The sequence below is a fragment of the Equus quagga genome, chromosome 6 (assembly GCF_021613505.1).
Source record: "Equus quagga isolate Etosha38 chromosome 6, UCLA_HA_Equagga_1.0, whole genome shotgun sequence".
Classification (NCBI taxonomy): domain Eukaryota; kingdom Metazoa; phylum Chordata; class Mammalia; order Perissodactyla; family Equidae; genus Equus; species Equus quagga.
Window position 1 is genome coordinate 74050412 of NC_060272.1, and position 14143 is coordinate 74064554.

The window sequence follows — 14143 nt, forward strand, 5'->3', positions numbered from 1 at the left end:
TTCTCTCTGTAATTCTTTATTAAAAATACTGCTGTACACATAGAGACTGAAAACAGGATTAAAGATGAATAACCCATATTGGGATCACAACATTAGAACTTAACATAGTGGTGCTTTTTAGGGAAGTTGTTGACATCCAAATCACAGAACCAAGGTCAAAAGCAAAACACAAAGGTACCCTCAAAAATATTTACAATGAAGTAAATACACTAACAGAATTTAAAATAGGTACAAAAAATTGAAATGACCAACACATTATTACATGATTTCACAGGTTGTCTTTTCTGTGCTTTTATCTGTCATAACAGGAAGGAATGGGAAGTTTTTATCCTTAATTTGACTATTCTCAGATATTAAAATCTTCCTATGAATTAAAAAGACTTTTAGACAACCTCTTAAATGGAATTACACTATGGAAAAGAGGGCTCCCCCAAAAAACACCTATGCAGAAATAAGAGTTCTATTGAAAACCATTCCCAATAAAAACTAAATGAAAAATAAATATAAAACAAAGCTTAAAAAAAATACGTATTACCTGACACCAACTGTTTTCTGGCTGACAATATTTACTCATGAAAACATATCAGCTGTCTACCTTTTATATTCAGACCAAGTCCTGAGGTTACTAGGGGCTGAAGCAAACTATGCACACATTCTTGGGTTTGTGATTTCAGCCTGCCTTGCAGAGGGAAGTTTGCTGGTCTCCACAGAATGAGAAATTCAAGCCCTATTTTACCCCTGCCCTTCCTTAGCTTTCACAAAACATTGGTCCACAAATTAAATTTTCAAAAAGTTCCCAGACCCCAAAACTAAAATAGATGATCCCCTTTATTTTCAAAGAAAACAATATTGGAAAAAATCTCCAGCCCGCTTATAAATTAAGCATTTCATATTTCTTCTAGAATACAAGTAGTTCTTTTTTGTACAAAAGAATTACAATATGATTTGTCAAAAAACATATAAAAAGACAGCTGCTCTTCCTCAAATACATGAGCTAATGATAAAAGACTTTTGCATGTTAATGTCTCCAAGTTCTTGTTCCTTTTACATAAAAAAGAACATTACGATGGCAAATGTTAATTATCCTTTGTATATTGAACATTATGTTCTTTTAAAATCCATCCAGATCAAATGCAATAATTGATTTTCTTTTTAACTCAACAACTGATGCTACCAAACGTGGACTCAAAATACACTTGTTAAAATGTGTAAAGTGTGTCTCTGGTCTTCAAAGCTTTCAGGTGAAGAGAGGTGCTTTTTCTTGATGCAAATCTCAAGGCAGAGAAAATCATTTTAAAGCTTATAAAAAGTGGACAGAGAAATATTAAAAACTTCTCTGAAAACTACAAATATGAATAATTATTAAAACTGAAGACTGTAACATCAGTTGCAAGTGCTTGGAAGTCTCTTCTTGACCTTCTGAGTTCCCACATCTTCTTCAGAGTCGCGTGGTGAGCACCCAGTGCTAGTAAAACATTCAGTGCTGGGAAAGGAGATATTGTCTTCAGGACTGTTTTTACGAAAGAAAATTCCTATGTATTTGGCAGTCTTCAGTATCAAAGTATAGGTATTTCATTTACTAGAAATTCCATGAATACCCAAGTTTGGCGACAACTGCACGTCCAAATATTAAGAAAGTTAAGAGAAGGAAAATTCCCAACTTTTGAGATTGACTTATTCAGGAATATCCCACATAGTTAAGTTATTATCAAAAGTACTATTACTTTGGGCTAAGCAGTGACTGCAAAGGCACAGCAGATTGTTATCCCTCCAGATTCAGGCTGTAAAACTTCAGAAAGCTCTTGATGCCAGACCACTGCTGTGTTTAGTTCATCTTCTGAACAGTGTCTCTGTGTCTGTATCCAGTGTAAAGTACCATAATAAAGCTGTGGTTCAAAGAACAGAACTTTATACAAAAAAGCAAACTGGAAATAACCTAAAGCAATATACTCCTGAACTTCAGGCCTTTAACACAATTTCTTAATTTTTTTTCTATTAAAAAAATGCATAAGTGTAAATGTAACTGACTAGCAGGGAAACACGTTTTTTAAAAAAGGCTCTGGTTGAATTTTGGAGCAAAGAGCTCTATGTGCTCCTTCAGTTATTGTTTATCCATTCTTACTCAGAAAAGATTTAAATCAACTAATAGGGGAATTCATATCCAACAATTCACTGATATTTCTCTTTGTGTGTTCTTAAAAACAAAACAAAACAAAACAAATCTCAATTTGAATTAACAGTGGGTGGCATACAGAGCTTGCATACAATACTCTTGTAAGAATTATGCACTATACTGCACTTCTATAAAATTATTTACCTGGTCCATCATGTTATCTAGGGCGACCCATCCCCAAAAGAGCAAATTCTGCAACCCTCAGTGACATAAATGTTGCCCAGCATTGTTTCCCAAAAATGTCCTTGCAAATAGTTTCCCTTAATAAGTATACAATGTGGCAAAAGTTTAAAGATCAGAAAAAAGTCTTTTTAAAAAATTAAAATTAGTGCATATACAAGTGGAAAAAACAAAAGCTGGAACATCATTCATCTAATGATGCTCCTTAATCTAAAATAAATTCTTCACAGATATGGCCCCAATGGCAGCCACAGCTCTAGGCTAAGTGAAACATTCTTCCTTTCAAGTAACAGTGTACCTGACTGAAGTGCAAGCAGCTTTGCTCATCTCCTGTTTGTTTCCCAAATGTGAAATGAGATGATGAAAACAGTTCAGCTGTAGTGCAATTTGCTATTGGTTAATTCCTCAGCCATGTCCTGCGTGCTTTGTGAGCAACTACTACAACTGACCATTTGCAGCTGCAATCAGTTCTTGAAAAGTATTCTCAAAGCAGCGCTTCAAGTCACTATAAGTCACCACAAGTACACTCTTCTCATCTCTGGAAATGAGGCTTATTTTTTCTGGCACACCAGCATCTAACTGAAACAGAGAGATACACAACATATGAAGTTCATATCATGAATAAAATCATCTATTTTAGGACAACATTTGCAACAATGATAAATGAAATATTTAAAAAATTTCTGTCACATTCCCTTCTAGATATACACAAATATTTTACACCACTTTTACTAATCGGTATGCACACACTTTTCAACTCAGACCTTTTTCAAACACTGCCCTATGTCTCTATCTTTTCTACTTAACACTTGTTTGCATTACGTTCCATGCAGTTGATAATCCATAATTTAATTATTCTCTGATATCTTCCAATTTTTTCTTGTATCATGAATTACAGTGCAACGAACATATGCATCTACTTATTTTTTTTCTTCTATAAGAATTACTTCCTTAGGAGAAATACTTAATAAATAATGAATTAAAAAGTATGAGTAATTTTATAGCTTCATACATATAGTCAAATTGATTTCCAAAGACTATCAGACACCATTGACTTACGAGTTGTCCATTTTACCAGCAACTCCATATCAGATGAGTGCCTTGCTACTTTAATTTACTAATGTTTTAATGAGATCTTTATAAAGCATAAATACTAATCCTGAGTTCATCAAATAACTTCTTATGGTTTTCACTTTATTTCTATTAGTTTTCAATGTATATTGTTCCTTCCTTTTTCATTAGTTCATTCATTAAAATATATTTAATTCTGACGGCTCAAACTTTCAAATCATTTTACCAGTTAATTGCTGTCATCATTTCTATCAAAAAAACCTATGTAAAGTTTTAATTTTTATACCATGAATATGACCATCCATCCCTTTTAATTATTACACTCTTTCCAAACTTACAAAATTGTCGCACTCAGATTTAGGATAAATTTTATTTACTACTAGTTATTTTATGAAATGAAATAGAATTTTCTTCAAATTTTCAATTGTTCTAATATTCATTAAATAATCTTCCCTTAAGACATCTATCCATGGCTTATTCTATGGGATGTACTTGTCAGTGTTTATACTACTTCTACATATTTTTAATTACTATTACTGGCACTTTGATTCTATGCATACTATTTTCGAAAATCTGATAGAATTATTCCCCACTCACTGCTCTCAAGAAAAAATGTTTTCCCCTTAAGGGAAAAGGGCAAATGAATATATAAATCATACTGGATTAGTTCAATGGTACATACAATTTCATTCTGTCTCTCTAAAGAGTTTTAAGGAAATTCAAACAAGGCAAAGCAGTGCTTAAAAATAAACCACTACAACATTTTCCCTGAAGGATCAGCACACGGTACGTTAACAGTTCTAAATCATGTGCCATACTAGTGTTTTCTCCTCTAGTACTTATAATTTAAGGACAGTTTAGAGTGGGAGTCAGTAAATGTTTAAAAAGGGCCAGATAGTGAATCTTTCAAATTGCAGGGTCACACACAGTTCCTAACACATATTTTTCTTACTTTTTGTTTCTACAATCTTTTAAAAATGTAACAACTATTCTTAGTTTGCAGACTGTACAAAAACGGGCCTTAGAATGAATCTGGCCCATGGGCCACGGTTTGCCGAACTCTGATTGAGATATAAACCTGTACAAAGGCTAGGATTTACTTCTGGAGACCCATTCTAAGTTCTGCAATTCCAAGTAGTTCATAAGGAAAATGCATCCCTTCCTTCTTTTGTAAATTGTGTCTCTACTAGCTCTTTCAAATCACAAAGCTCTGGGGCCAGCCTAGTGGCAGAGCGGTAGGGTTTGCACACGCCGCTTCGGCAGCCCAGGGTTCACAGGTTTCAATCCTGGGCGTGGATCTATGCATGGCTTATCAGGTCATGCTGTGGTGGCATCCCACATACAAAATAGAGGAAGACTGCCACAGATGTTAGCTTAGGGACAATCTTCCTCAAGCAAAAAGAGGAAGATTGACAACAGATGTTAGCTCAAGGCCAATCTTCCTCACCAAAAAGACAAAACAAAAAAAAATCCACCAAAAACAAAGAAAATGAAGCAACACAAAACACAAAGCTCGTCTCTCAAATTTATAACATGTCTCTTATCTACTTAATTCATCTAATGAAATAATGTCTCATGTGTAACGGCTGGGCCTACTGATGTTACCATTACTGTGCTTTCACTATCCTGACACTTGTTCAGTATATCCGTAATTAGCAGTAAATGAACTCATAACATGTAGGGCATTCAATATAACTCACAATGACTTAGAAGAAAGAAATTCCAACTTTTAAAAAATATTTAAGCACAAAACTATTTTTCTGTTTCTCCTATGCATTATTTATTTGGTATAGCAAAATAACATGTAAATAAAACACTGTATAATGGACAGAGACGAGGCAGTCATTTTGTGACATTTTATCATAACAAAAAGATCCACAATGAAAAATTCTGTAATTATTCATGTAGGTGTTAAAAGAAGTCCTCCTATTCTAGAAATTGTTATTAAGTAGATACATATAATAATAATTAATGTCCTGTAGACTAGAAAATAAAGTCTCAGTATTTGTAGAAGATGCAACTCTACACATTGTAGATAGCATTATGTAAAAATCCAGATACAAATTACCTTGTTAAGACAAGAAATGATATGACTGAGGTCAATCCAAGGAGCACCTGCTTCTGTCACCTGATGAAAAAGATGATCCCTAAAGAGTTTCAACAGATAACGGTCTCCAGTCTCCGACCAGGTGGGATCCTTCTGAAACCTGGGGGAAGGTAATATTTTACCTCAATAACTCATGCTATACACCACACGGCCATGTGTTTATTCTTCAGACTCAAAACTAGTTTAATTTGTCTTCTCCAATAAATAAGAAAGGGGTTTTTTTTGCGTGTAGCTTTTTTTCCTTTTAGATCCTCCAAAAGACATAGGGAGGATAAAAAATTTGTTTTTTCAAATTTTATGTCTAGATTGCCCATAGATTTTTTAAAAATCATCTCAGCATGAAAGTTTATGAATACCAGTTTTCAACTCTCAAGGGCAATCAAACTTTACACACTCCTATGTTATAATCACATCTTTATTTAGGCCCCTACCAGTAGATAAAATGGGGAAGAAAGAAAATGTCTTTAGATATTTTTGAAAATATGTTGAAAGAGATGATCCTTTCCCTCCTCCCACCATAAGGTTACAGAGGAGAGACATGGTCAGATACATGTTGTACTTTACTGGTGAGTTTAAAACAGAAAAATGTAATAAGCCAGCGAGAGAAAGATAATCTGTGTATGACTCCACTCATATGAGGAATTTAAAATTATGGACTAAGAACAGTTTAGTGGATACCAGGGGAAAGGTGGGGTGGGGGGTGGGCACAAAGGGTGAAGTGGTGCACCTACAACATGACTGACAAACATCAATGTACAACTGAAATTTCACAAGATTGTAACCTATCAATAACTCAATTAAAAAAAAATGTTTAGGAACAAAAAGGGGGGAGATTTTGGTTTCCTACCATCAGGCGATGATGTGAAAGCGAGCTGCAAAGAATTGGAGAACTGACCCAAAGACCACTGTTAGTTTTCACTGACCTTTGGAACTTACAGTCTAGTGAGGAAAACAGACACCAAATAACCAAAGAACGTTGTAATTGCATATTTAGATAATGCTATTAAGAAAAAGGGATACAGTATAGAACAGAAACACGAATTCATCTGGGAAGGCAAGGAAGGTCTTCCAGAGGCATTAACGAAAGCTCTTCCCAGAGGAAGAGTGCTCCTTAGTCAAAGGCATCTGTATTTGCAAAAGACAGCAAGGAGCACTTAAGAAACTTAAGAAAAGTCAGTGTGGCTGGATGGGGTTGGGGGAGAAAAGAAGAGAAAACAAGAGAATACAAGGGGAGGGACAGAGAGTCGGGGCAAGGAGGGGAAGAGAAAAGACAAGAACAGAGTGAGAGAAGGCAAGAGAAGGGGAAGAAAATTAAAAGAAAAAAGAGGCAGATCTGAAGCAAGGATAAGAAGGGAGAGACCAGACTATGCAGCCTTAGGACATGCTAAAAAAATTAGGTCAGTATTCTAAGAACGGGGGAGGGGGAAAGCCCATCACATGGTTTAAACACAATCATATATGTACTTGGCAAAGGTCACTCCAATGATTTCCAATTAAAATGCTGATTAAACACACCCATTTCTCTCTGTTCCCTTTCAAAATCCCACCAAACTGACAACAAACATCTAAAAAAGGGTACAAACATCTAAGGACAAAGGAATCAGAAGCAAAATAGCAGACAAAAAATATTCACATGAATTTGGCAGGTGGAAAGCAGAGAGATAAGTGCTATCATTGAGCAGACCTGAATTCTAATGCGATAGGGGGGGTGAAAAGGGGAAGCCACAAGGAGCAAGCCATGCCAGTGAGGCTCAGGAACTGAAGTCACTAGGTACTACTAAAGGTGCAGGTGTGGACTGACTGAAGCAGGAAATAACAGAGTTGATGAAAGCTTCTATAAACAGCAAACAGACAGCCCACCTCTCATCCCCAGTGCCACTTCCCTTGGCAGAAATCTGCCAAAAAGGGTACCAGAACTCCTTCTAGACAGAGGCAACAGAGACGCTCCGGCTTCACGGACCCCAGGCAAAGCAAGACAAACGGAGCTGAGGAGTGCTGGGGGAGACTATTCAACCAACCCTTTCCTTCTACTTGGCTCCCCAAAGCTTGCCTATGGGTTTACACTACAGATAGAAGCTTGGAAGATTCTTTTCTGGAGATGCTGACCTGCCCCAAAGAAATACTGACATTTGGGAGTCTACCAAAACCAAAAATCATACATAACAATATCACACTGTTTATCCCACATTCTACAATCCCTGCCCGCACAAAGAGCTTCCCATTAGCTTTTTAGGACCTCATTTTTTTTTTTAAAGATTTTACTTATTTTTTTCTTTTTCTCCCCAAAGCCCCCCAGTACATAGCTGTATATTCTTCGTTGTGGGTCATTCTAGTTGTGGCATGTGGGACGCCGCCTCAGCATGGCTAGGTGAGCAGTGCCATGTCCACACCCAGGATTCGAACCAAGGAAACACTGGGCCGCCTGCAGTGGAGCGCGTGAACTTAACCACTTGGCCACGGGGCCAGCCCCGAGGACCTCATTTTTTTTAAAAAAGATTTTATTTTTCCTTTTCCTCCCCAAAGCCCCCCAGTACATAGTTGTATATTTTCAGTTGTGGGTCCTTCTAGTTGTGGCACATGGGACACCACCGCAGCATGGCCTGACAAGCAGTGCCATGTCTGCGCCCAGGATCTGGACCTGGTGAATCCATGGGCTGCTGAAGGACAGCATGCAAACTTAACCACTCAGCCACGGGGCTGGCCCCATGACCTCATTTTTAATATGAATGGATAGCCAAGGATCAGAAATCCTTTGGAGAATAAAACAAAACAAAACAAGCGAAGACAACTCATTTCCTACAAGATATTGCAGAGAATGAAACAGAACATCAAACAAAACACCCTAACCAAAAATTTGTAATTGACAGCCTGAGAGAAACAAGAATTAGATGCTGTAAGACAAATCACTTAGAGAGAAGAAAGTTCTTGAAAATTAAAAATACGACAGCAGAAATTTTAAAACTCAGAGAAGGATTAGACAGAAACCTTTAATTTTAGAAAAAATAAGTTGAAATAACTGCCTAGGAAGTAGAACAAAAAGATACAATACAGAAAATAGAAGAGAATATTAAAAAATCAATTGTAAAAGTCTAACACTTGAGCAATGGGAACTCCAGAAAGAGAGAAGAAAAGAAGTTATCAAAGAAGCAATGAAGACAACTTCCAGAACTGACAGACAGAAGCTTCCAAGATGAAAAGGGCCCACCTGCTGATTCATCAGAATGAACCAAAAAGACCAAGGCACATCACTGTGAATTGTGAACATCAATGACAAAGCAAGGACGCTAACAGCAGGAGGAGGAGGAAATTTGGAAAGAAAATGGCTTCGAATCTGTCTGGAAGTTAAAAGACAAGGGAGCAATGCTTCAAATTCTGAAAGAAACTATCACTACCAGAGCTACTAGCTAACATAATCACTCAAGAGAAATTAAAAGTATAGAAATTAGAAAGGAGGAGATATTGCTGTATTATTTGAAGATATGACTATATACCTGGGAAATCCAAGAGAATCTATTGAAAAAGTATCTGAACACTAAGGTATCAGGGTACAAAATGTACAGAAGTCAGTAATTTTCATGTAGACTGATTACAAGCAGTCTAAGAAGATAGACGGGACAAATTCCAATTTATAATAGCAGCAAGAAAAAATATCTAAGAATAAACCAGTGTGCTATAACTATATAAATAGCAACTTAAACACTGAAGAATACTAAAGTAAACATCAACAAGTACAATGACATACCATTATCTTGGTTAAGATAACATCTAAAAACACAAACGCTCCTTAAGTTTATTAATAAATATAACATGCTATCTTCTCAATAAAAATACCATCAGGTTTACCAATTTGCTTTGTTTTTTAACTAAACGAGCTGATTCTAGAATTTATACAGAAAATCAAACAGTTTTAAGAAAACAACAAAAACAACACATAACAAAATGGAGATAAGAAAGAACACTACTAGATTTTAAAATGTCAATTATTAAAACAGTGTAAAAGAGGTGCTGCCTTACACCAGTGGGGAAAAGCTAGACTACTCAATGAATTGTATTTGGGCCACTGGGTAGTCTTCTAGGGGGAAAAAAAGTTGGATTCATGCCTTAAATCCTATATAAATCCCAAATATAGAAAAAGTTTTAATATGAAAAAAGTGAAACTGTAAGTATTCTAGAAGAAACAATAGGATAGTTCCATCAAAATCTTAGAGTAGAAAAGGATTTTCTAACTTTTTAACTATGACCAATCCAAAAGCATAAAAGAAGTTTGATCAGTTAGACATTACACATGTAAATGTCTGCAAGGCAAAAAATTAAGCAGAGTCCAAAGAAAAATGACAAATTAAAAAGAAAATGATCACAAAGGGTAAATTCTCTGTAGCTCATATACATTAAAAGGAAAGACAATCCAAATGAAAATAAAAATGGGCAAAGGATATGAACAGACAGAAAAGAAAGCAGAAATGAATCAAAAACATAAAAAAGATGGGCAACATGCTCATTAAGTGAATGCTCACTAAAATAAAACTGCACTGAGATTCTACCAGGTTAACAAAAATCCCAAAGTTTGAAGAAAGTATCATTGGTGAAAGACTTTCATGCATCGTACATTGGTAAACCCTTCAGTAATAGCTCTCAAATGAGAGTGACATAGCCACTGACCTAACCACTACACCTGGATCTATAGTTACGCACACACAAAATTAACTCTGCATAAGTCAGTCCCTGCAGCACTGTTCATACTACCAAAAAAGTGAGAACAACTCAAATGCCCACTGACAGGATGAACTACAGGGCCAAAAATTATAAGGGAAGCACAGCATAGTGGTTAAGAACAGACTCTGGAATCCTACTGTCTGGACTCGAATCCTGACCCATACGCTTACTAATTGTGTGACTTTGGACAAGGTATTTAATCTCTCTATTCCTCACTTTCATTGTTGAATAGGAATACTAATAGTACCTGCATCATTGGGTTGTCATGAGGATTAAATTAGTTCATATTTGTAAACTATTGAGAATAGTGTTTGGCATACACTAAACATATCTAAACAGAAAGATATCCAAAATACATTGTTATGAGAAAAAAAGCAATATACAGAACACTGTGCATGACTTACAATTTGTATATATTAAAAAGTGGATGGGGGATATAAATACATAGTTGTACCTTGGAAAGTATGTACAAGAAACTAATACAATAAAGACTGGTGGGAGGAACTGGAGAGATTGGGGATGTCAGGTATGAAGGACAGATTTTATTTTTTTCACTGCAAACCCTTTTCTACTTTTAAAAAAATTGGTTCATATAACACATTCAAGAGATTTAATTAATGAAATAATTTTCTGGGGACAATCTAGAATTTTATACCCAATCATACTACCAAATTAGAATAAAGATATTTTCAGACTTGCAAAGACTCAAAAAACTCACCTTTCTCAGGAAGCTACAGGAGAATGTGCTCCATTAAATCAAAAGAATAAACCAAGGAAAAAAGCAAGAAACAGGGTATTCAACACAAAGAGAGAGACAATGAGAACTCCCAGGAAAACAGTGAAGGGAAACTCTAGTTCTAAATTGTGAGTGTGAGCAGGCTTAAAACACAACCAGCCCAGATAGAAACAGAAGGACAGAGGCTCCAGGGGTAATTTCTCTAAGGAGGAGAAAAAAGAAGTAACTGATACGTTACCTACTTTTGAACCTATGGAAAGGTGTTTTGTAGCTCTTGCAGAGAGTTTGGAATGAACTGGTGGTATATATTTTTTTCATTTGCTTAGATTCCCATATACAATTATTAACTCCAGGAAAACAAAAATCAAAAACAAAATACAAAAGAAAGGAAATATAGTCATGATTTACCATGTGGTGCAGCTATGAACAACATTTACCTTTATAGTTGTTATAATAATGTCAACACTGAATAAAGAATAAACTCAAAAATTACAGGTTAAGTAGTGGAACGTGAATGTGTGTGTGTGTTGTTAAGCAAAGGGAGTAAGAAAGATAAAGCCTCATCTTTCACAGGACAAAGTCATTAGCTGAGTTAAATATTGAAAAAAATCAAGAAACAGCACTCTAAGCACATATTTTTAAATAAAGAGATAAATGCCAGAAGAAATAACTACAAGTTTTTTATAAATGGCTCAACATCTAGCCATGTTCTCTTCATTTGGAAAAATTATTAGGGAAAATACCAACTGAGTCTCTTAACTTTGAAGAAAGGTAAGTGAACTTGAATTTTGTGGTCAAAAAAATCCCCCAAGCAATGATAATTATCTGTCACCTATCTCTATTAAACAGAGGTAACATTCCTGAAATGTAACTTACACTGTAATTGCAATAGCTGCAATACTGTTCTACCTGTCTGACAGTTATGTAGGACAAATATCAACTTTGCTTCTTTCTTGAACATATGAACTTCAATTTACAAACGAGGCAGAACTAAATGACAATGTACGATGGTGATTCCTTTCCACTCTCACTGATATGACAGCTATAAATAGCATACTTTAATAGAAGATAAGAGGCATGCAATAATCAGAGATTTCTGAAGTCTCTAATCTCACCAAGCTGAACTGACCAGGCCAAAAAGGAGACAGGGTAGAGGCAGTACTGACAGTCATAACATGTTCCCTCCTGTGCAAACCACAACAGAGATTTCTAACACCACGTGTTTTCTCTATGTGTCTGTGTGAAATCGCTGACAACTGTGCCCAGGCTGTGTTAAAAACAGCAACCTAATGGCTAACAACAGGCTTAAGGTCACTTCACATGAGGATTTTTCTCTTTTTCCAAATAAAACCAGTAAGAATAAGGTATACTCATTCTTGTTACACAAAATAGTGCCCTTGATGGAAAACATATTGTAAAATACTGTAAATCCTTACTCCGGCCTCTCATTGATTGTTCCCAATTTTGCTAGAAGCCTAAACAGTCTTCCATTTTGAACCTCCTACAAAACATTTTAAAAAGAGAGAGAATATTAATGTTCCAGCTAACTGAATATAAAAGCAAAAGTTTACAAAACTGGTGTCCTGCACCAATATTACCTTTAAACAATAAATCCTAATATCCCACCTTTTGGTTATACTTTTAAATACAACACGTCCGTTTCATTGAGTAGTAATACTCAAGAAGATTATGCAGCTGGCCATTTTTAAGAATTGTTAAAGTAACACATGAAAAAAAAAATCAAGATTGTGTTCCATGACTGGAGCAAAGTCAAGAACAAAAAGAAGAAAACAAATGCCCAGAAGACATAAGAAATTAAAATACTGAACGTTAAGTTTGGACAAAAATATCTGCAAACAATCTTAGCCAATTATGTAATATATTCAGCACAATAATTACTATGTTTTATATCCATACAGACGCAAGTGTGCAAATACTCTTTACCTTTGCAAGGTCTTCTTCTATAACATCATTTCTCATTTGAGCAGCATCCAATTGAGTATAAAATCGAGCACCGATCATGGGCATGATGTCATTTACACTTCGCATCCTGTTTTGGTCAGTCAACAAATACCTAACCAAAATAAAGGAGAATCACTTGAATGCCAAACATGCAATTTAAAAAACAACAAAACCCACAAGCAGAAAGCTATCGCTGCTGCCATCATATTAGTGTACGCAATTTTGAAAACATTTTCTCATGCAAGTCAAGTTCATTTTTAAAGCTTAATAATTGTATTTCTTTTTAAGAGTCAATGGAGAAACTGTAAACATGTCTCTTTCTCTACATTTTTACTACTATGAAAATGAGAAAGGAAAGTTGAGTAGGGTTACACTTACCATTTCCATTCTCAAACCTTTCTTTACAATAGTGGGAGATAAAGATTGGTACAAACTTTTTTGAAGGGGTGAAATAGAGGGTGATTGCAGATGGGGAGATTTTTCCATTACTCTTCAAAAATACATATTTTTTTTTTTGAGGAAGATTAGCCCTGAGCTAACTACTGCCAGTCCTCCTCTTTTTGCTGAGGAAGCCTGGCCCTGAGCTAACATCTGTGCCCATCTTCCTCTACTTTATATGTGGGATGCCTACCACAGCATGGCGTGCCAAGCGGTGCCATGTCCGCACACGGGATCTGAACCGGCGAACCCTGGGCTGCCGAGAAGCAGAACGTGCGAACTTAACCGCTGCGCCACCACGCCGGCCCCTCAAAAATAATTTTTGAAACTGGATCTTAATTTTGATAAATCAAACAAGCCTTGGCTTTTTAGGAAGGTGTCCTCTGCTCTGTGACTTCATTTATCCCTGAGAAATCTTTATGCACTAACACACATCAGAAGAGACCAATTCAATTTCTTCCATCATTATAACTAAGGCAGAAAAATACTACATGTTTCAAAGGGTTATCTGCTAGAATACAATGATTATTAATCACCTATTATTGCTTATTCTCATAGGTAAGCCACTTCCTAACCATTCTTACTGAAGCAGCCTCCCCCTCTTCCACTCTTCCCTACTTACAATTCTATCTTATTTTCTTCATAGGACTTAGCAATATCTGCAAACATCTTACTTGTTTACATGTTTATTAACTCCTCCCCAGTAGGGTGGAAACTCCAGAAGATGGGGAATTTTGTTCACTTTGTTCAAAGTATCTTCAGC

At 35.9% G+C, this 14143-nt stretch overlaps 1 protein-coding gene across 8 annotated transcripts in view; it reads right to left on the bottom strand.

Moving 5' to 3' along the window:
- The window catches only part of PAN3 (poly(A) specific ribonuclease subunit PAN3), a 137517-nt gene continuing 123374 nt past the window's right edge, over nucleotides 1-14143 (bottom strand). For 5 of the 8 annotated variants that reach the window (XM_046664635.1, XM_046664634.1, XM_046664631.1 and 2 more), the window contains 5 exons: nucleotides 12925-13054; nucleotides 12417-12481; nucleotides 5493-5631; nucleotides 2803-2932; nucleotides 1-1886 (listed from right to left, as the gene is read on the bottom strand). In XM_046664635.1, coding sequence (XP_046520591.1) covers nucleotides 1831-1886; nucleotides 2803-2932; nucleotides 5493-5631; nucleotides 12417-12481; nucleotides 12925-13054 — 520 coding nt within the window. In that variant the 3' untranslated portion in view covers nucleotides 1-1830. Of the gene's footprint in view, nucleotides 2933-5492; nucleotides 5632-12416; nucleotides 12482-12924; nucleotides 13055-14143 lie in introns of those variants that run through there. The other 3 variants (XM_046664632.1, XR_006889093.1, XR_006889094.1) reach the window with 3 other exon arrangements.